Source organism: Nerophis ophidion, linkage group LG19 (genome assembly GCF_033978795.1).
Source record: "Nerophis ophidion isolate RoL-2023_Sa linkage group LG19, RoL_Noph_v1.0, whole genome shotgun sequence".
NCBI lineage: Eukaryota > Metazoa > Chordata > Actinopteri > Syngnathiformes > Syngnathidae > Nerophis > Nerophis ophidion.
Genome location: NC_084629.1, coordinates 38,936,921 through 38,960,835, shown reverse-complemented (window position 1 = coordinate 38,960,835; position 23,915 = coordinate 38,936,921). Strand labels below are relative to the sequence as shown.

Genomic DNA, 23,915 nt, shown 5'->3' with positions numbered 1-23,915 from the left:
ACACAGTTAAATGTTCACACAGTAAACAAAGTCTACACACAGTTAAATGTTCACACAGTTAAATGTTCACACAGTCAACATTCACACAGTTAAATGTTCACACAGTAAACATTCACACAGTAAACGTTCACACAGTTAAATGTTCACACAGTTAAATTTTCACACAATTAAATGTTCACACAGTTAAATATTCACACAGTTAAACGTTCACACAGTTAAATGCTCACACAGTTAACATTCACACAGTTAAATGTTCACACAGTTAAATGTTCACACAGTTAAACGTTCACACAGTTAAATGCTCACACAGTTAACATTCACACAGTTAAATGTTCACACAGTTAAATGCTCACACAGTTAAATGCTCACACAGTTAACACTCAAACAGTAAAATGATCACACAGTTAAACGTTCACATAGTAAACAAAGTCTGCACACAGTTAAATGCTCACACAGTTAACATTCACACAGTCAAATGTTGACACAGTTAAACGTTCACACAGTAAACAAAGTCTGCACACAGTTAAATGCTCACACAGTTAACATTCATACAGTTAAATGTTCACACAGTTAAACGTTCACACAGTAAACAAAGTCTGCACACAGTTAAATGCTCACACAGTTAACATTCACAAAGTTAAACGTTGACACAGTTAAACGTTCACACAGTAAACAAAGTCTGCACACAGTTAAATGCTCACACAGTTAACATTCACACAGTTAAATGTTCACACAGTTAAACATTCTAACAGTAAACAAAGTCTACACACAGTTAAATGCTCACACAGTTAACATTCACACAGTTAAATGTTCACACAGTTAAATGTTCACACAGTTAAACGTTCACACAGTTAAATGCTCACACAGTTAACATTCACACAGTTAAATGTTCACACAGTTAAATGTTCACACAGTTAAATGCGCACACAGTTAACATTCACACAGTTAAATGTTCACACAGTTAAACGTTCACACAGTAAACAAAGTCTGCACACAGTTAAATGCTCACACAGTTAACATTCACACAGTTAAATGTTGACACAGTTAAACGTTCACACAGTAGACAAAGTCTGCACACAGTTAAATGCTCACACAGTTAACATTCACACAGTTAAATGTTCACACAGTTAAATGTTCACACAGTTAAACGTTCACACAGTTAAATGCTCACACAGTTAACATTCACACAGTTAAATGTTCACACAGTTAAATGTTCACACAGTTAAATGCGCACACAGTTAACATTCACACAGTTAAATGTTCACACAGTTAAACGTTCACACAGTAAACAAAGTCTGCACACAGTTAAATGCTCACACAGTTAACATTCACACAGTTAAATGTTGACACAGTTAAACGTTCACACAGTAAACAAAGTCTGCACACAGTTAAATGCTCACACAGTTAACATTCACACAGTTAAATGTTCACACAGTTAAACGTTCACACAGTAAACAAAGTCTGCACACAGTTAAATGCTTACACAGATAACATTCACACAGTTAAATGTTCACACAGTTAACGTCTACACAGTTAAAGTCTACACACAGGAAGCAAAAGGTCTACCTAATCATAGACTCTGCTTCACATTTATATTCCACTCACCTTCCCATTCTGCACGTGTGATGTGGGTGAGATTGTAGGGTCTCATCCAACTAGACGGGCAGGTGGTGATCCAGATAGACGGGCAGGTGGTGATCCAGCTAGACGGGCAGGTGGTGATCCAGCGAGACGGGGCAAGTGTTGATCCACTTGTCCCTTATCTTTCTATTGTGTTGCTAGTGTTTTAGTGACTTTAACAGTACCTGATAGTCGGAAGTGTACGTCCCTGGCCGGGTGTTGACGCGCAGCTGATATCCGGTAAGAAGCGACTTTTTACCACAATTTTCTCACCGAAACCTGCTGGTTGACATTCAGTTGGGATCCATGTTCGCTGTGATCCGTATTAAAGCTCCGTTAATTTTAAACAAGGAATCACCATGTGTTTGTGTGGCTAAAGGCTAAAGCTTCCCAACTCCATCTTTCTACTGTGACTTCTCCAATATTAATTGAACAAATTGCAAAAGATTCAACAACACAGATGTCCAAAATACTGTGTAATAATGCCGTTAAAGCAGACGACTTTTAGCTGCGTGTGTGTGCAGCGCTCATATTTCCTTGAAACCCGTGACGTCCTGCGTACACGTCATCATTACACAACGTTTTCAGGACGAAACTCCCGGGAAATTTAAAATTGTAATTTATTCAACTAAAAAGGCCGTATTGGCATGTGATTAATCTATTTCAAAAATAAGATATAGTATTAATATATAGTACTAAATATATATTTATATAATTGATACACGTATCAATAAAATAAGGAAATAAGTATTGGTCCAAAATAGAATTGATCACCTGCAGTTCCGACAATGACCACACGATGTCAGTGTTGTCCACGGCTTGCTTTTAATGTTGCAATTGAGCGCTTAATAATAATCCAAAATCTAAAAAGTGTGATTAATCTAATGAAAAATTAAGAAATAGTAGTAAAACATATTACTAAGTATATATTTATATAATTGATACACGTATCAATAAAATAAGGAAATAAGTATTTGCCCAAAATAGAATTGATCGCCTGCAGTTCTGACAATGACCACACGATGTCAGTGTTGTCCACGCCTTCTTTTTAATGGTGCAATTGAGCGCTTATTAATAATCCAAAATCTAAAAAAGTGTGATTAATCCAATGAAAAATTAAGGAATAGTAGTAAAATATATCACTAAGTATATATTTATACAATTGATACACGTATCAATAAAATAAGAAAATAAGTATTTGTCCAAAATAGAATTGATCACCTGCAGTTCTGACAACGACCACACAGTGTCAGTGTTGACCGAATGAAGACGACGCGTGTGTTTCCGTTTGACTTCATCAATGTTTGCTTTTCCGAGTCCTGAGTTGCTTCGACTTCGCTGCGCTGCAGGCGACGAGACCTTGGTGTGCGTGGAACTCCCCCACAGGAGAGCACGACCCACTTTTCCAGCCTGACCTCGCCGCAGCCCGCTAATACCAGTCAGTACTTTGTCAGTACTTTCCAGCGAGCAGAAGGACTAAAACTATTTTTTTTTCCCCTGATGTTTGCTGCCAAGTTGCATCCTCGTCACCACTCATGGATGTTGAAAACTTTCCGCATTCTCGGTAAGTCGACTACTTTTTCACGTCCACGACTTGGATTTGCATGTTTTCTCCCACACTTTGGATTTTGTTCCTATAAAAAAACAACAACAACCTTGGGGTTTACGCAGGGCGAGGACTTTATTCATGGACGTCCATTTATCACAAAGCTGGTATCAGTATCTCTGTCCAGGTGTCGTGATGACCCTGATTTAGGACTAAGTAGGACCGCCTAGGTGTCCAACCAGTACTGACTGAGCCAAGACCACCACAATGGAACCTTTGTTGGTAGAAGGTCACTGGCACAAATAACATTCCTTTCACATCTCGCTGGAGGCACAGTTGTTGTAGAAGTCTTCAACAATCTTTGATTTAGCTGGAATCACAGTTGTTGTAGAAGTCTTCAACAATCTTTGATTTAGCTGGAATCACATTTTTTGTAGAATTCTTCAACAATCTTTGATTTAGCTGGAGTCACAGTTGTAGAAGTCTTCAACAATCTTTGATTTAGCTGGACTCACAGTTGTTGTAGAAGTCTTCAACAATCTTTGATTTAGCTGGAGTCACAGTTGTTGTAGAAGTCTTCAACAATCTTTGAATGGCTAGTCACAGTTGTTGTAGAAGTCTTCAACAATCTTTGAATGGCTAGTCACAGTTGTTGTAGAAGTCTTCAACAATCTTTGATTTAGCTGGAACCACAGTTGTTGTAAAAGTCTTCAACAATCTTTGATTTAGCTGGAATCACAGTTGTTGTAGAAGTCTTAAACAATCTTTGATTTAGCTGGAATCGCAGTTGTTGTAGAAGTCTTCAACAATCTTTTAATGACCCTAGTCACAGTTGTTGTAGAAGTCTTCAACAATCTTTGATTTAGCTGGAATCACAGTTGTTATAGAAGTCTTAAACATTCTTTGAATGGCCCTAGTCACAGTTGTTGTAGAAGTCTTCAACAATCTTTGATTTAACTGGAATCACAGTTGTTGTAGAAGTCTTCAACGATCTTTTATTTAGCTGGAATCACAGTTGTTGCAGAAGTCTTCAACAATCTTTGATTTAGCTGTAATCACAGTTGTTGCAGAAGTCTTCAACAATCTTTGATTTAGCTGTAATCACAGTCGTTGTAGAAGTCTTCAACAATCTTTGATTTAGCTGTAATCACAGTCGTTGTAGAAGTCTTCAACAATCTTTGATTTAGCTGGAATCACAGTTGTTGCAGAAGTCTTCAACAATCTTTTATTTAGCTGGAGTCACAGTTGTTGTAGAAGTCTTCAACAATCTTTGATTTAGCTGGAATCCCAGTTGTTGTAGAAGTCTTCAACAATCTTTGATTTAGCTGGAATCCCAGTTGTTGCAGAAGTCTTCAACAATCTTTGATTTAGCTGGAATCACAGTTGTTGCAGAAGTCTTCAACAATCTTTGATTTAGCTGCAATCACAGTTGTTGCAGAAGTCTTCAACAATCTTTGATTTAGCTGGAGTCACAGTTGTTGTAGAAGTCTTCAACAATCTTTGATTTAGCTGGAATCACAGTTGTTGCAGAAGTCTTCAACAATCTTTATTTTAGCTGGAATCTCAGTTGTTGTAGAAGTCTTCAAAAATCTTTGATTTAGCTGGAATCACAGTTGTTGTAGAAGTCTTCAACAATCTTTGATTTAGCTCGAATCACAGTTGTTGTAGAAGTCTTCAACAATCTTTGATTTAGCTGGAATCACAGTTGTTGTAGAAGTCTTCAACAATCTTTGATTTAGCTGGAATCACAGTTGTTGTAGAAGTCTTCAACAATCTTTGATTTAGCTGGAATCACAGTTGTTGTAGAAGTCTTCAACAATATTTGATTTGGTTGGAATCCCAGTTGTTGCAGAAGTCTTCAACAATCTTTGATTTGGTTGGAATCCCAGTTGTTGCAGAAGTCTTCAACAATCTTTGAAGGACCCACCCCCACTTCCTGCTCTCCCACTCGGACTGAGAACGTGCCTTGACCACATGTTGAGGTCATGGGAACTATTTAGACTGCGTAATGGAGCGGATGCCCCACCTAGAATGTGTAAGACTTAAAACAATCTTTGCGTGTGCCATAGTTGGACTGGAGGACAGGATGGAACTCGAGTCCAGTTGTGGTCCAGGGAGCAGATGTCAGTGTTCCAGGTCTTGGAGTCCTTCGCAAGGAGGAGTGATCTTCCAGCACTTTGAAACTTTAGCTCTTTCACATCTCACGGCTCCAGTGTAGGCTTGTCCCCTTACCAAGGTTTTGGTACTGGTACCAACATGTGTTTCCATATGAACCACACTGAAGGACAGCATTTAGCCCTCACAAATGTCCTCTGTGGAGGACACTGCTTCTCACAAGGTCAAAGTTGAAAGGTCGTAAAGCGGGGGTCAAACGTACGGCCCGCATGTGGCCCGCCCACTTCTTTAACCCCGCCCACAAAGTAAAAATATTAGCTGCATTTTTTTAATTAAGAAACTGCTGTTGTAAATGTGTCCCCTAGATGTCGCCATAGCAACTCAAGTCTATGTTGATGTAGATGATACACATCATATTGTTGATGCAGATGATACGCATCATATTGTTGATGTAGATGATACACATCATATTGTTGATGTATACGATACAATTGTTATTGTTGATGTAGATGATATACATCATATTGTTGATGTAGATGATACACATCACATCGTTGATGTAGATGATACACATCTGGGGATAGGCCCCTCCCACCTCCAAAGACATGCACCTGGGGATAGGCCCCTCCCCCCTCCAAAGACATACACCTGGGGATCGGTCCCTCCCACCTCCAAAGACATGCACCTGGGGATAGGCCCCTCCCATTTCCAAAGACATGCACCTGGGGATAGGCCCCTCCCACCTCCAAAGACATGCACCTGGGGATAGGCCCCTCCCACCTCCAAAGGCATGCACCTGGGGATAGGTTGATGGCAACACTAAATGGTCCCTAGCGTGTGAATGTGAGTGTGAATGTTGTCTCTCTATTTGTGTTGGCCCTGCGATGAGGTGGCGACTTGTCCAGGGTGTAACCCGCCTTCCGCCCAAAAGGGACAAGCGGTAGAAAAAAATGGATAGATGGATGGGTTGTGATTCAGGAGTTAGTTTCAGTAAAAGGAACTTTGAATGCTCCAGGATACCAAAACGTTTTAGACAATTCCATGCCCCCAACCTTCTGGGAACAGTTTAGAGTGAATTATGAAGTGAATTATATTTATATAGCGCTTTTCTCTAGTGACTCAAAGCGCTTTATATAGTGAAGCCCAATATCTAAGTTACATTTACACCAGTGTGGGTGGCACTGGGAGCAGGTGGGTAAAGTGTCTTGCCCAAGTCCACAACGGCAGTGACTAGGGTGGCGGAAGCGGGAATCGAACCTGCAACCCTCAAGTTGCCGACACGGCCGCTCTACCAACCGAGCTATGCCGGGAGACGGCCCCTTCCTCTTCCAACATGAAAAGGTCCATAAAGAACATGAGTGACAAGTCTGGTGTGGATGAACTTGACTGGCCTGCACAGAGTCCTGACCTGAACTCCGATAGAACACATTTGGAATGAATTAGAACGGAGACCGAGAGCCAGGCCTTTCTCCACCAACATCAGTGTGTGACCTCACCAATGTGCTTTTGGATGATACCACACATTTAGGTATCGATGCGATACCAAGTAGTTACAGGATCATACATTAGTGTCCAGGGACGTATTTACTGACTTTATAAACATAATATCCATTTTTTTAAAAAGAAAAAAATATTTTGTGACGGTTAAAAAATATCAATGTAATCATAGTAGTATCGACTAGATACGCTCCTGTACTTGGTATCATTACAGTGGATGTCAGGTGTAGATCCACCCATGGCGTTTGTTTACATTGTGACGCCGGTGAGCTACTGTATCCTCCTACGCTGTGTAGTGAAGCATGTTTAGCTACTCCTCGTCCTCCAGTGATAATGCTACTTGTAAGAAACATATTTTGTCTTAAATCATCTTTTCCTGGGGGTGTTTCAGAGTAATAACTTCACCTTTATCTGGAATTTTTACACCAAAATGTGTCCGTTCTCCCTTTTCTGTCTACAAACTGTGTCTGTTTGTAAGTACTCTGTGTGTGTGCGCTGCCCAACATGCTCCTCTGCTCCTAAAACCAGCAATGTCATGACGTGACGACGCGCCGTCATGCCCGGGAATCGGTACTTTTCAAACAGAGTATAGTACCGTTTTGGATTCGTGAGTACCGCGATGCTATACTAGAACCGATACAACCCAATATTTACAATACAACAATAACAGATTAACTATTAAAACAGACCAAATCCCTTCAGTGAAACATAACAAATGCGAGAAATGCAAAATAGTATTTTTTTTCCCCTAACATTGTGTCTATTTATTTTCTTTATGTTTAAAAACCTTTTTGAGCACATTTTTAAAAACATGTCGCAGCCATCAAATTCCAAATGAGCTAATGATTGCACAAAATGACAAACTTTACCAGTTCCAACGTTAAATATCTTGTCTTTGCAGTCTATTAAATTGAAATGTGGACTGGTCAGACCACAGAACTCTTTTCCACTTTGCATCAAGCCCTCTTAAATGATCTTGGGCTTAGCGAAGCGTTTCCGGGTGTTGTTGATAAATGGCTGTGGCTTTGCATAGTAGAGTTTTAACTTGCACTTATACAGAGGTATCGACCGACTGTAGTTACTGACAGTGGTTTTATGAAATGTTCCTGAAGCTATGTGGTGATATCCTTTACACACTGATGTGGCTTTTTGATGCCTGAGGGATGGAGAGTGTGTAATATCATGGCTTACGTGCAGTGATTTCTCCAGATTCTCTGAACCTTTTGATGATATTACAGAGCGTAGATGGTGAAATACCCAATTCTTTGCAATAGCCGCTCGAGAAATGTTGCTCTCAAACTATTTGACGAATTGACAAAGTGGTGACCCTCGCCCCGTCCTTGTTTGTGAATGAGTGAGCATTTCATGGAAACTGCTTTCATAGCCACTCATGGCACCCACCTGTTCCCAATTAGCCTGTTCACCTGTGGGATGTTCTACATAAGTATTTGATGAGCACTCCTTAACCGCCTCAGGAAGGGGAAGCAGTGCACTATCAACACCGTGTATGGTGCGGATGGTGTTCTGCTGACCTCGACTGCAGATGTTGCGGATAGGTGGAAGGAGTACTTCGAAGACCTCCTCAATCCCACCAACACGTCTTCCTATGAGGAAGCAGTGCCTGGAGAATCTGTTGTGGACTCTCCTATTTCTGGGGCTGAGGTCGCTGAGGTAGTTAAAAAGCTCCTCGGTGGCAAGGCCCCAGGGGTAGATGAGGTCCGCCCGGAGTTCCTTGAGGCTCTGGATGCAGTGGGGCGGTCTTGGTTGACAAGACTCTGCAGCATCGCATTGACATCGGGGGCGGTACCTCTGGATTGGCAGACCGGGGTGGTGGTCCCTCTCTTTAAGAAGGGGGACCGGAGGGTGTGTTCCAACTATCGTGGGATCACACTCCTCAGCCTTCCCGGTAAGATTTATTCAGGTGTACTGGAGAGGAGGCTACACCGGATAGTCGAACCTCGGATTCAGGAGGAACAGTGTGGTTTTCGTCTTGGTCGTGGAACTGTGGACCAGCTCTATACTCTCAGCAGGGTTCTTGAGGGTGCATGGGAGTTTGCCCAACCAGTCTACATGTGCTTCGTGGACTTGGAGAAGGCATTCGACCGTGTCCCTCGGGAAGTCCTGTGGGGAGTGCTCAGAGAGTATGGGGTATCGGACTGTCTTATTGTGGTGGTCCACTCCCTGTACGATCAGTGCCAGAGCTTGGTCTGCATTGCCGGCAGTAAGTCGAACACGTTTCCAGTGAGGGTTGGACTCCGCCAAGGCTGTCCTTTGTCACCGATTCTGTTCATAACTTTTATGGACAGAATTTCTAGGCGCAGTCAAGGCGTTGAGGGGTTCCGGTTTGGTGAGCGCAGGATTAGGTCTCTTATTTTTGCGGATGATGTGGTCCTGATGGCTTCATCTGACCGGGATCTTCAGCTCTCACTGGATCGGTTCGCAGCCGAGTGTGAAGCGACCGGAATGAGAATCAGCACCTCCAAGTCCGAGTCCATGGTTCTCGCCCGGAAAAGGGTGGAATGACATCTCCGGGTTTGGGAGGGGACCCTGCCCCAAGTGGAGGAGTTCAAGTACCTAGGAGTCTTGTTCACGAGTGAGGGAAGAGTGGATCGTGAGATCAACAGGCGGATCGGTGCGGCGTCTTCAGTAATGCGGACGTTGTACCGATCCGTTGTGGTGAAGAAGGAGCTGAGCCGGAAGGCAAGGCTCTCAATTTACCGGTCGATCTACGTTCCCATCCTCACCTATGGTCATGATCTTTGGGTCATGACCAAAAGGATAAGATCACGGGTACAAGCGGCCGAAATGAGTTTCCTCCGCCGTGTGGTGGGTCTCTCCCTTAGAGATAGGGTGAGAAGCTCTGCCATCCGGGAGGAACTCAAAGTAAAGCCGCTGCTCCTCCACATCGAGAGGAGCCAGATGAGGTGGTTCGGGCATCTGGTCAGGATGCCACCCAAACGCCTCCCTAGGGAGGTGTTTAGGGCACGTCCAACCGGTAGGAGGCCACGGGGAAGACCCAGGACACGTTGGGAAGACTATGTCTCCCAGCTGGCCTGGGAACGCCTCGGGATCCCCCGGGAAGAGCTAGACGAAGTGGCTAAGCAGGGAAGTCTGGGTTTCTCTGCTTAGGCTGTTGCCCCCGCGACCCGACCTCGGATAAGCGGAAGAAGATGGATGTATGGATGGATCCTTAACTTTTTCAGTCATTTTTGCCACGCGTGCCAGCTTTTTTGAAACATGTTGCAGCCATTAAATTCCAAATGAGCTAATAATTGCAAAAAATCACAATGTTTACCAGTTCCAACGTTAAATATCTTGTCTTCGCAGTCTATTCAATTGAAATGTGGACTGGTCAGACCACAGAACTCTTTTCCACTTTGCATCAAGCCCTCTTAGAAGAGCTCGGACTCAGCGAAGCGTTTCTGGATGTTGTTGATGAACGGCTGTTGCTTTGCATAGTAGAGTTTTAACTTGCACTTTTACTGTTGTAGTGACCAACTGTAGTTACTGACAGTGGTTTTCACCTGTGGGATGTTCCAAATAAGTCTTTGACGGGCATTCCTCAACTTTTTTGCCACTAGTGCCAGCTTTTTATGAAACATGTTGCAGCCATCAAATTCCAAATGAGCTAATAATTGCAAAAAACAACAATGTTTACCAGTTCCAAAGTTAAATATCTTGTCTTCGCAGTCTATTCAATTGAAATGTGGACTGGTCAGACCACAGAACACTTTGCACTTTGCATCAAGCCTTCTTAGATGAGCTCGGGCTCAGCGAAGCGTTTCTGGGTGTTGTTGATAAATGGCTTTGGCTTTGCATAGTAGAGTTTTAACTTGCACTTATACAGATGTAGCGACCAACTGTAGTTACTGAAAGTGGTTTTCACCTGTGGGATGTTCCAAATAAGTCTTTGACGGGTATTCCTCAACTTTTTTTGTCTTTTTTGCCACTGGTGCCAGCTTTTTTTGGACATGTCGCAGGCTTAACATCACAAATGAGCTAATAATTGCAAAAAATCACAATGTTTAACAGTTTCGACGTTAAATATCTTGTCTTCGCAGTCTATTCAATTGAAATGTGGACTGGTCAGACCACAGAACACTTTTCCACTTTGCATCAAGCCCTTTTAGATGAGCTTGGGCTCAGCGAAGCGTTTCTGGGTGTTGTTGATAAACGGCTGTGGCTTTGCATAGTAGAGTTTTAACTTGCACTTATACAGATGTAGCGACCAACTGTAGTTACTGACAGTGGTTTTCACCCGTGGGACGTCCCAAATAAGTCTTTGACGGGCATTCCTCAACTTTTTCCGTCTTTTTTGCCACTAGTGCCAGCTTTTTTTGAACATGTCGCAGGCTTAACATCACAAATGAGCTAATATTTGCCAAAAAATAACAACATTTAGTAGTTGGAACATTAAATATCTTGTCTTTGCAGTCGGTGGCGCCCAGCTCTAACGGGGAAGCTGTATCTTCCAGGTGGTGTCGCATGCTGTGGGCGGGCGGCAGCTGTCCAGACTGGAGCACACCTTCCTGACCTTCATCATAGTTGCAGCCTGCGCCGCCATCTCTCTGGCCTCCGACTGTCTGGGAATGGTCCTGGAACTGAACGTAAGTCCCGGGTCTTTTCTCCTTGGGACATGTCTCACCCCCCCCTTCTGCTTCGACTCTCAGGGCGCGGTGAGCGCCACGCCGCTGATCTTCATCGTCCCCTCCGCCTGCTACCTCAAACTGTCCTCGGGTCCCTGGTACCAGCGGGACCACTGGATCCCCGTCCTGCTCATCCTGGTGGGAGCCATCGTCATGGTAACCAGTCTGACCATGACCTTCCTCAGCCCCCAGGACTGTTCTCACGGGGCCGACTTGTTCTACTGTGGGGGGGCTCATGTCTCTGCCACACTACCACCTCTATGAGTATGACACGCCCCCTTGATGCACGACTTACATGTCTATGTCTTTTTATTTCCTAGTCAGATTTTAGAACAGCTAAAGTGTGAGCCTTTTACATAGACCTTGAATTTGGAATGTTGGTATGAAGCCATAACTATCTGTTAGCTCAACTGTCCGAAGTAGGGAGGAGAAGAAGAGGGGCGGGTGAGAGGGAGAAACTGCCATTTTAGGATTAGATCAATTTGGACCGTGCCTTTGAAATGTTGTATCTAGATTGATCTCCCAAAGCGCTTTGGTTATAAAATATCAAAATGAGCAACCTCTGTCTCTGATTGATTTAAAACCAGCTTATGTGTCATAAAAGAACCTGGGGGCGTTGACCGAAGGAAGAACACTTTGTTTACTCCTTTATTGATGGAAGTGGAAGCTTGAAACACATACACTATATTGCCAAAAAGTATTTGGCCACCCATCCAAATCACTTAACCCGGTGCATCAAATAAAGCACTTAGGCATGGAGACTGCTTCTACAAACATTTGCGAAAGAATGGGCCGCTCTTAGTGATTTCCAGCATGGAACCGTCACAGGATGCCACCCAGTCCATTTCATATTCCAAAGTCAACTTTATTAGAAGAAAAGCGAAGAGTTTTGGGAACAACAGCAACTCAGCCACCAAGTGGTTGGCCACGTAAACGGACAGAGCGGGGGGGAAGCGCATAGTGCAAAGACTTTCTGCACGATCACTTGCTACGTCATGTGAACTTCCAATTAGCCCACATACAGTACGCAGAGAACTTCATGAATTCCTTTTCCATGGCCGGGCGGCTGAATCTAAGCCATGCATCACCAAGTCCAATGCAAAGCGTGGGATGCATAATAATAATAATAATAATAATGGATTAGATTTATATCGCGCTTTTCTATTGTTAGATACTCAAAGCGCTCACAGAGAAGTGGGAACCCATCATTCATTCACACCTGGTGGTGGTAAGCTACATCAGTAGCCACAGCTGCCCTGGGTAATACTGACGGAAGCGTGGCTGCCAGTTTGCGCCTACGGCCCCTCCGACCACCACCAATCATTTATTCATCATTCATTCACCAGTGCCCAAGGACACAACGCCAGCGATTTTGGATGTCAATAGGTGGGAAGCGTACCTGCAACCCTTGGGTGTCTGGCACGGCCGCCCTACCCACTACGCCATGCCGCAGTGGTGTAAATGACCGTGCACCAGTGCACAAAGCAAGGTCCATAAAGATATGGATTCAAGAGTCCGGTGTGGATGTACTTGACTGGCCTGCACAGAGTCCTGACCTGACCTTTGGGATGAATTAGAACGGACACTGAGAGTGTGTGACCTCACCAGTGCGCTTTTTGGAAGAATGGTGGACAATTCCTATAAAGACACTCCGCAACCTTGTGGACAGCCTTCCCAGGAGAGTTTAACCTGCAGAAGGTCATTTTTGAACCCTATGGGTTAGGAATGGGATGGCACGTTAACTTCATATGTGGGTCAAGGCAGGTGGCCCAATACTTTTGGCAATGTAGTGTGATTGACGTGTCAATCTTTGATGTGAGACGGGGACTGAAATGTCTCTAGGACCATGTCAGCTGGGATAGGCTCCTGCGCTCATCACCCTAATGGAGAGCAGTGGACATGTGTAGGAGAATAATAATGTTTTTTTCTTTTTTATTGATGTGAACATGAAGTACAGTTCAGCACTGAAGACATCCATGTTTGTGCCAAATGTCCAATATGCTGTAAAAATGTTTTGTAGCAGGAATGTCCAAAGTCTGCTCTGTTTATTAATGGCCAAAAAAAACAAAATCTATTCAGGTAAATAAATCTTTTTTTTTTTTTAAGGTGAGTTGCAGTTTTTTTCAATTGTTAAAATAAATGTTAAATGTTCACACAGTTAAACGTTCACACAGTAAACAAAGTCTACACACAGTAATGTTCACACAGTTAACGTCTACACAGTTAAATGTTGAGACAGTTAAATGTTCACACGGTTGAACGTTCACACAGTAAACAAAGTCTACACACAGTTAAATGCTCGCACAGTTAACATTCACACAGTTAAATGTTGACACATTTAAATGTTGACACAGTTAAATGTTCACACAGTCAAACGTTCTCACAGTAAACAAAGTCTACACACAGTTAAATGCTCACACAGTTAACATTCACACAGTTAAATGTTGACACAGTTAAATGTTCACACAGTTAAACGTTCACACTGTAAACAAAGTACACACACAGTTAAATGCTCACACAGTTAACATTCACACAGTTAAATGTTGACACATTTAAATGTTCACACAGTTAAATGTTCACACAGTCAAACGTTCTCACAGTAAACAAAGTCTACACAGAGTTAAATGCTCACACAGTTAACATTCACACAGTTAAATGTTCACACAGTAAAGAAAGTCTACACAGAGTTAAATGTTCACACATTTAAACGTTCACACAGTAAACAAAGTCTACACAAAGTTAAATGCTCACACAGTTAACATTCACACAGTTAAATGTTGACACAGTTAAATGTTCACACAGTTAAACGTTCACACTGTAAACAAAGTACACACACAGTTAAATGCTCACACAGTTAACATTCACACAGTTAAATGTTGACACATTTAAATGTTCACACAGTTAAATGTTCACACAGTCAAACGTTCTCACAGTAAACAAAGTCTACACAGAGTTAAATGCTCACACAGTTAACATTCACACAGTTAAATGTTCACACAGTAAAGAAAGTCTACACAGAGTTAAATGTTCACACATTTAAACGTTCACACAGTAAACAAAGTCTACACAAAGTTAAATGCTCACACAGTTAACATTCACACAGTTAAATGTTCACACAGTAAAGAAAGTCTACACACGGTTAAATGCTCACACAGTTAACATTCACACAGCTAAATGTTCACACAATTAAACGTTCACACAGTAAACAAAGTCTGCACACAATTAAATGCTCACACAGTTAACATTCACACAGTTAAATGTTCACACATTTAAACGTTCACACAGTAAAGAAAGTCTACACACGGTTAAATGCTCACACAGTTAACATTCACACAGCTAAATGTTCACACAGTTAAACGTTCACACAGTAAACAAAGTCTGCACACAGTTAAATGCTCACACAGTTAACATTCACACAGTTAAATTTTCACACAGTTAAATGTTCACACAGTTAACATTCACACAGTTAAATGTTGACACAGTTAAATGTTCACACAGTTGTACGTTCACACAGTAAACAAAGTCTACACACAGTTAAATGCTCACACAGTTAACATTCACACAGTTAAATGTTCACACAGTTAAATCGTCACACAGTTAAACGTTCTTACAGTAAACAAAGTCTACACACAGTTAAATGCTCACACAGTTAATATTCACACAGTTAAATGTTCACACAGTTAACATTCACACAGTTAAATGTTGACACAGTTAAATGTTCACACAGTTAAACGTTCTCACAGTAAACAAAGTACACACACAGTTAAATGCTCACACAGTTAACATTCACACAGTTAAATGTTGACACATTTAAATGTTCACACAGTTAAATGTTCACACAGTCAAACGTTCTCACAGTAAACAAAGTCTACACAGAGTTAAATGCTCACACAGTTAACATTCACACAGTTAAATGTTCACACAGTAAAGAAAGTCTACACAGAGTTAAATGTTCACACATTTAAACGTTCACACAGTAAACAAAGTCTACACAAAGTTAAATGCTCACACAGTTAACATTCACACAGTTAAATGTTGACACAGTTAAATGTTCACACAGTTAAACGTTCACACTGTAAACAAAGTACACACACAGTTAAATGCTCACACAGTTAACATTCACACAGTTAAATGTTGACACATCTAAATGTTCACACAGTTAAATGTTCACACAGTCAAACGTTCTCACAGTAAACAAAGTCTACACAGAGTTAAATGCTCACACAGTTAACATTCACACAGTTAAATGTTCACACAGTAAAGAAAGTCTACACAGAGTTAAATGTTCACACATTTAAATGTTCACACAGTAAACAAAGTCTACACAAAGTTAAATGCTCACACAGTTAACATTCACACAGTTAAATGTTCACACAGTAAAGAAAGTCAACACACGGTTAAATGCTCACACAGTTAACATTCACACAGCTAAATGTTCACACAATTAAACGTTCACACAGTAAACAAAGTCTGCACACAGTTAAATGCTCACACAGTTAACATTCACACAGTTAAATGTTCACACATTTAAACGTTCACACAGTAAAGAAAGTCTACACACGGTTAAATGCTCACACAGTTAACATTCACACAGCTAAATGTTCACACAGTTAAACGTTCACACAGTAAACAAAGTCTGCACACAGTTAAATGCTCACACAGTTAACATTCACACAGTTAAATGTTCACACAGTTAAATGTTCACACAGTTAACATTCACACAGTTAAATGTTGACACAGTTAAATGTTCACACAGTTGTACGTTCACACAGTAAACAAAGTCTACACACAGTTAAATGCTCACACAGTTAACATTCACACAGTTAAATGTTCACACAGTTAAATCGTCACACAGTTAAACGTTCTTACAGTAAACAAAGTCTACACACAGTTAAATGCTCACACAGTTAATATTCACACAGTTAAATGTTCACACAGTTAACATTCACATAGTTAAATGTTGACACAGTTAAATGTTCACACAGTTAAACGTTCTCACAGTAAACAAAGTATACACACAGTTAAATGCTCACACAGCTAACATTCACACAGTTAAATGTCCACACAGTTAAACGTTCACACAGTAAACAAAGTCTACACACAATTAAATACTCACACAGTTAACATTCACACAGTTAAATGTTGACACAGTTAAATGTTCATACAGTTAAATTTTCACACAGTTAAACGTTCACACAGTAAACAAAGTCTACACACAGTTAAATGCTCACACAGTTAACATTCACACAGTTAAATGTTGACACAGTTAAATGTTCATACAGTTAAATGTTCACACAGTTAAACGTTCTCACAGTAAGCAAAGTCTACACAGAGTTGAATGCTCACACAGTTAACATTCACACAGTTAAATGTTGACACAGTTAAACGTTCACACAGTAAACAAAGTCTACACACATTTAAACGTTCACACAGTTAAAAGTCCACACAGTAAACAAAGTCTGCACACAGTTAAATTCTCACACAGTTAACATTCACACAGTTGAATGTTCACACAGTTAAACGTTCACACATTAAACAAAGTCTACACACGGTCAAATGCTCACACAGTTAACATTCACACAGTTAAATGTTCTCACAGTTAATTTTTCTCACAATAAACAAAGTCTACACACAGTTAAATGCTCACAAAGTTAACATTCACACAGTTAAATGTTGACACATTTAAATGTTGACACAATAAAATGTTCACACAGTTAAACGTTCTCACAGTAAACAAAGTCTACACAGAGTTAAATGCTCACACAGTTAACATTCACACAGTTAAATGTTCACACAGTTAAACGTTCACACAGTACACAAAGTCTACACACAGTTAAATGCTCACACAGTTAACATTCACACAGTTAAATGTTCACACAGTTAAACGTCCACACAGTAAACAAAGTCTGCACACAGTTAAATGCTCACACAGTTAACATTCACACAGTTAAATGTTCACACAGTTAAACGTTCACACATTAAACAAAGTCTACACACGGTCAAATGCTCACACAGTTAACATTCACACAGTTAAATGTTCACACAGTTAAACGTTCACACATTAAACAAAGTCTACACACGGTCAAATGCTCACACAGTTAACATTCACACAGTTGAATGTTCACACAGTTAAACGTTCACACAGTAAACAAAGTCTGCACACAGTTAAATGCTCACACAGTTAACATTCACACAGTTAAATGTTCACACAGTTAAACGTTCACACAGTAAACAAAGTCTACACACAGTTAAATGCTCACACAGTTAACATTCACACAGTTAAATGTTCATACAGTTAAATGTTCTCACAGTTAAACGTTCACACAGTAAACAAAGTCTACACCAGAGGTGGGTAGAGTAGCCAGAAATTGTACTTAAGTAAGAGTACAGTTACTTTAGAGATTTATTACTCGAGTAAAAGTAAGGAGTAGTCACCCAAATATTTACTTGAGTAAAAGTAAAAAGTATGTTGTGAAAAAACTACTTAAGTAACTGAGTAACTGATGAGTAACCTGCTCGTTTAATGATTACGGCAACAAATAATGCACGAAAACGTAAAAATAGCAATGAGCAAATTCACAGCCAGGAATATCTGTTAAGCAACTAAAACAATAATATATATTAAATAATAATACATTAAAATAAATAAAAATTAAGGCAAATTGAGCCACAATAACTTAACAACACCATAGGCTCAGTAGGCATTCATTGATTGATTGATTGATTGAAACATGTATTATTAGATTGCACAGTACAGTACATATTCCGTACAGTTGACCACTAAATGGTAACACCCCAATAAGTTTTTCAACACGTCGGGTTCTACGTGTGACGGTCACGTGACCGCCTGGCTCCGTTTAATTGGTCCAACGTCACCAGTGACTGCATGTGATTGGTGAAACGCAGGCATGTGTAGTTCCTACTTTGAATGCGTGTCTGACAAAAACAAAACAAACAAAGCGTGCATTAACAGATCGATAAAAAAAAGTAGCGAGTAGCGACCTGATTGCAGATAAATGGAGCGGAGTAAAAGTAGCGTTTCTTCTCTATAAATTTACTCAAGTAAAAGTAAAAGTATGTTGCATAAAAACTACTCTTAGAAGTACAATTCATCCCAAAAGTTACTCAAGTAGATGTAACCGAGTAAATGTAGCGCGTTACTACCCACCTCTGGTCTACACACAGTTAAATGTTCACACAGTTAAACGTTCTCACAGTAAACAAAAGCCAAACACACTTAAATGCTCACACAGTCAACATTCACACAGTTAAATGTTCACACAGTTAAACGTTCACACAGTAAACAAAGTCTACACACAGTTAAATGCTCACACAGTTAAATGTTGACACAGTTAAATGTTCACACAGTAAACAAAGTCTACACACAGTTAAATGCTCACACAGTTAACATTCACACAGTTAACATTCACACAGTTAAATGTTCACACAGTTAAACGTTCACACAGTAAACAAAGTCTACACACAGTTAAATGCTCACACAGTCAACATTCACACAGTTAAATGTTCACACAGTTAAATGTTCACACAGTTAAACGTTCTCACAGTAAACAAAGTCTACACACAGTTACATGCTCACACAGTCAACATTCACACAGTTAAATGTTCACACGGTTAAACGTTCACACAGTAAACAAAGTCTACACACAGTTAAATGCTCACACAGTTAAATGTTGACACAGTTAAATGTTGACACAGTTAAATGTTCACACAGTAAACAAAGTCTACACACAGTTAAATGCTCACACAGTTAACATTCACACAGTTAAATGTTCACACAGTTAAATGTTCACACAGTTAAACGTTCTCACAGTAAACAAAGTCTACACACAGTTACATGCTCACACAGTCAACATTCACACAGTTAAATGTTCACACGGTTAAACGTTCACACAGTAAACAAAGTCTACACACAGTTAAATGCTCACACAGTTAAATGTTGACACAGTTAAATGTTGACACAGTTAAATGTTCACACAGTAAACAAAGTCTACACACAGTTAAATGCTCACACAGTTAACATTCACACAGTTAAATGTTCACACAGTTACACGTTCACACAGTAAACAAAGTCTACACACTGTTAAATGTTCACACAGTTAAATGTTCACACCGTTAACGTCTACACACACTTAATTGTTTACACAGTTAAACGTTCACACATTAAACAAAGTCTACACACAGTTAAATGCTCACACAGTTAACGTTCAGACAGTTAACATTCACACAGTTAAATGTTGACACAGTTAAATGTTCACACATTTATATGGTGACACAGTTAAATGTTCACACAGTAAACAAAGTCTGCACACAGTTAAATGCTCACACAGTTAACGTTCACACAGTTAAATGTTCACACAGTAAACGTTCACACAGTTAAATGTTCACACAGTTAAACATTCACACAGTTAAATGTTCACACAGTAAACGTTCACACAGTTAAATGTTCACACAGGTAAATGTTGACACAGTTAAATGTTCACAGTTAAATGTTGACACAGTTAAATGTTCACACAGTTAAATGCTCACACAGTTAACATTCACACAGTTAAACGTTCACACACTAAACAAAGTCTGCACACAGTTAAATGCTCACACAGTTAACATTCACACAGTTAAATGTTCACACAGTTAAACATTCACACAGTAAACAAAGTCTACACACAGTTAAATGCTCACACAGTCAACATTCACACGGTTAAATGTTGACAGTTAAATGTTCACACAGTTAAACGTTCTCACAGTAAACAAAGTCTACTCACAGTTAAACGTTCACACAGTAAACAAAGTCTACACACAGTTAAATGCTCACACAGTTAACATTCACACAGTTAAATGTTGACACAGTTAAATGTTCACACAGTTAAACGTTCACACAGTAAACAAAGTCTACACACGGTCAAATGCTCACACAGTTAACATTCACACAGTTAAATATTCTCACAGTTAAACATTCACACAGTAAACAAAGTCTACACACAGTTAAATGCTCACACAGTCAACATTCACACGGTTAAATGTTGACAGTTAAATGTTCACACAGTTAAACGTTCTCACAGTAAACAAAGTCTACACACAGTTAAACGTTCACACAGTAAACAAAGTCTACACACAGTTAAATGCTCACACAGTTAACATTCACACAGTTAAATGTTGACACAGTTAAACATTCACACAGTAAACAAAGTCTACACACAGTTAAATGCTCACACAGTTAACATTCACACGGTTAAATGTTGACAGTTAAATGTTCACACAGTTAAACGTTCTCACAGTAAACAAAGTCTACTCACAGTTAAACGTTCACACCGTGAACAAAGTCTACACACAGTTAAATGCTCACACAGTTAACATTCACACAGTTAAATGTTGACACAGTTAAATGTTCACACAGTTAAACGTTCACACAGTAAACAAAGTCTACACACGGTCAAATGCTCACACAGTTAACATTCACACAGTTAAATATTCTCACAGTTAAACATTCACACAGTAAACAAAGTCTACACACAGTTAAATGCTCACACAGTCAACATTCACACGGTTAAATGTTGACAGTTAAATGTTCACACAGTTAAACGTTCTCACAGTAAACAAAGTCTACACACAGTTAAACGTTCACACAGTAAACAAAGTCTACACACAGTTAAATGCTCACACAGTTAACATTCACACAGTTAAATGTTGACACAGTTAAATTTTGACACAGTTAAATGTTCACACAGTTAAATGTTCACACAGTTAAACGTTCACAAAGCAAACAAAGTCTACACACAGTTAAATGCTCACACAGTTAACGTTGAGACCGTTAACATTCACACAGTTAAATGTTGACACAGTTAAATGTTCACACATTTATATGGTCCATCCATCCATCCATCATCTTCCGCTTATCCGAGGTCGGGTCGCGGGGAGAGCAGCCTAAGCAGGGAAACCCAGACTTCCCTATCTCCAGCCACTTCGTCTAGCTCTTCCCGGAGGATCCCGAGGCGTTCCCAGGCCAGCCGGGAGACATAGTCTTCCCAACGTGTCCTGGGTCTTCCCCGTGGCCTCCTACCAGCTGGACGTGCCCTAAACACATCCCTAGGGAAGCGTTCGGGTGGCATCCTGACCAGATGCCCGATTTATATGGTGACACAGTTAAATGTTCACACAGTTAGCGTTCACACAGTTAAACGTTCACACAGTAAACGTTTACACAGTTAAATGTTCACACAGTTAAACTTTCACACAGTTAAATGTTCACACAGTTAAATGTTCACACAGTTAAATGTTCACACAGTTAAACGTTCACACAGTTAAATGTTCACACAGTTAAACGTTCACACAGTTAAATGTTCACACAGTTAAACGTTCACACAGTAAACCAAGTCTGCACACAGTTAAATGCTCACACAGTTAAACGTTCACACAGTAAACAAAGTCTACACACAGTTAAATGCTCACACAGTTAAATGTTCACACAGTTAAATGTTGACACAGTTAAATGTTCACACAGTTAAATGTTCACACAGTTAAACGTTCACAAAGCAAACAAAGTCTACACACAGTTAAATGCTCACACAGTTAATGTTCAGACAGTTAACATTCACACAGTTAAATGTTGACACAGTTAAATGTTCACACATTTATATGGTGACACAGTTAAATGTTCACACAGTAAACAAAGTCTACACACAGTTAAATGTTCACACAGTTAAATGTTCACACAGTTAACGTTCACACAGTTAAATGTTCACACAGTAAACATTCACACAGTAAACGTTCACACAGTTAAATGTTCACACAGTTAAATTTTCACACAGTTAAATGTTCACACAGTTAAATATTCACACAGTTAAACGTTCACACAGTTAAATGCTCACACAGTTAACATTCACACAGTTAAATGTTCACACAGTTAAACGTTCACACAGTTAAATGCTCACACAGTTAACATTCACACAGTTAAATGTTCACACAGTTAAATGCTCACACAGTTAAATGCTCACACAGTTAACACTCAAACAGTAAAATGATCACACAGTTAAACGTTCACATAGTAAACAAAGTCTGCACACAGTTAAATGCTCACACAGTTAACATTCACACAGTCAAATGTTGACACAGTTAAACGTTCACACAGTAAACAAAGTCTGCACACAGTTAAATGCTCACACAGTTAACATTCATACAGTTAAATGTTCACACAGTTAAACGTTCACACAGTAAACAAAGTCTGCACACAGTTAAATGCTCACACAGTTAACATTCACAAAGTTAAACGTTGACACAGTTAAACGTTCACACAGTAAACAAAGTCTGCACACAGTTAAATGCTCACACAGTTAACATTCACACAGTTAAATGTTCACACAGTTAAACATTCTAACAGTAAACAAAGTCTACACACAGTTAAATGCTCACACAGTTAACATTCACACAGTTAAGTGTTCACACAGTTAAATGTTCACACAGTTAAACGTTCACACAGTTAAATGCTCACACAGTTAACATTCACACAGTTAAATGTTCACACAGTTAAATGTTCACACAGTTAAATGCGCACACAGTTAAATGCTCACACAGTTAACATTCACACAGGTAAATGTTCACACAGTTAAACGTTCACACAGTAAACAAAGTCTGCACACAGTTAAATGCTCACACAGTTAACATTCACACAGTTAAATGTTGACACAGTTAAACGTTCACACAGTAAACAAAGTCTGCACACAGTTAAATGCTCACACAGATAACATTCACACAGTTAAATGTTCACACAGTTAACGTCTACACAGTTAAAGTCTACACACAGGAAGCAAAAGGTCTACCTAATCATAGACTCTGCTTCACATTTATATTCCACTCACCTTCCCATCCTGCACGTGTGATGTGGGTGAGATTGTAGGGTCTCATCCAACTAGACGGGCAGGTGGTGATCCAGCTAGACGGGCAGGTGGTGATCCAGATAGACGGGCAGGTGGTGATCCAGCTAGACGGGCAGGTGGTGATCCAGCGAGACGGGGCAAGTGTTGATCCACTTGTCCCTTATCTTTCTATTGTGTTGCTAGTGTTTTAGTGACTTTAACAGTACCTGATAGTCGGAAGTGTACGTCCCTGGCCGGGTGTTGACGCGCAGCTGATATCCGGTAAGAAGCGACTTTTTACCACAATTTTCTCACCGAAACCTGCTGGTTGACATTCAGTTGGGATCCATGTTCGCTGTGATCCGTATTAAAGCTCTGTGAATTTTAAACAATGAATCACCATGTGTTTGTGTGGCTAAAGGCTAAAGCTTCCCAACTCCATCTTTCTACTGTGACTTCTCCAATATTAATTGAACAAATTGCAAAAGATTCAGCAACACAGATGTCCAAAATACTGTGTAATTATGCCGTTAAAGCAGACGACTTTTAGCTGTGTGTGTGTGCAGCGCTCATATTTCCTTAAAACCCGTGACGTCCTGCGTACACGTCATCATTACACGACGT

The 23,915-nt window shown here is 40.2% G+C and overlaps 1 protein-coding gene across 2 annotated transcripts; it reads left to right on the top strand.

Moving 5' to 3' along the window:
- The first annotated feature begins 2,918 nt into the window (after positions 1-2,918).
- Positions 2,919-13,529, top strand: LOC133537796 (putative sodium-coupled neutral amino acid transporter 11). Of its 2 annotated transcripts, none has more exons than XM_061878870.1 (3): positions 2,919-3,184; positions 11,254-11,385; positions 11,449-13,529. In XM_061878870.1, the coding sequence occupies exons 2-3, from the start codon at positions 11,368-11,370 to the stop codon at positions 11,686-11,688; spliced, it is 258 nt and encodes an 85-aa protein (XP_061734854.1). In that variant the 5' UTR covers positions 2,919-3,184; positions 11,254-11,367; the 3' UTR covers positions 11,689-13,529. The 2 variants fall into 2 exon arrangements, with proteins under 2 accessions (XP_061734854.1, XP_061734853.1); XM_061878869.1 differs by having other exon boundaries at positions 11,213-11,385.
- The last annotated feature ends 10,386 nt before the right edge of the window (positions 13,530-23,915 follow it).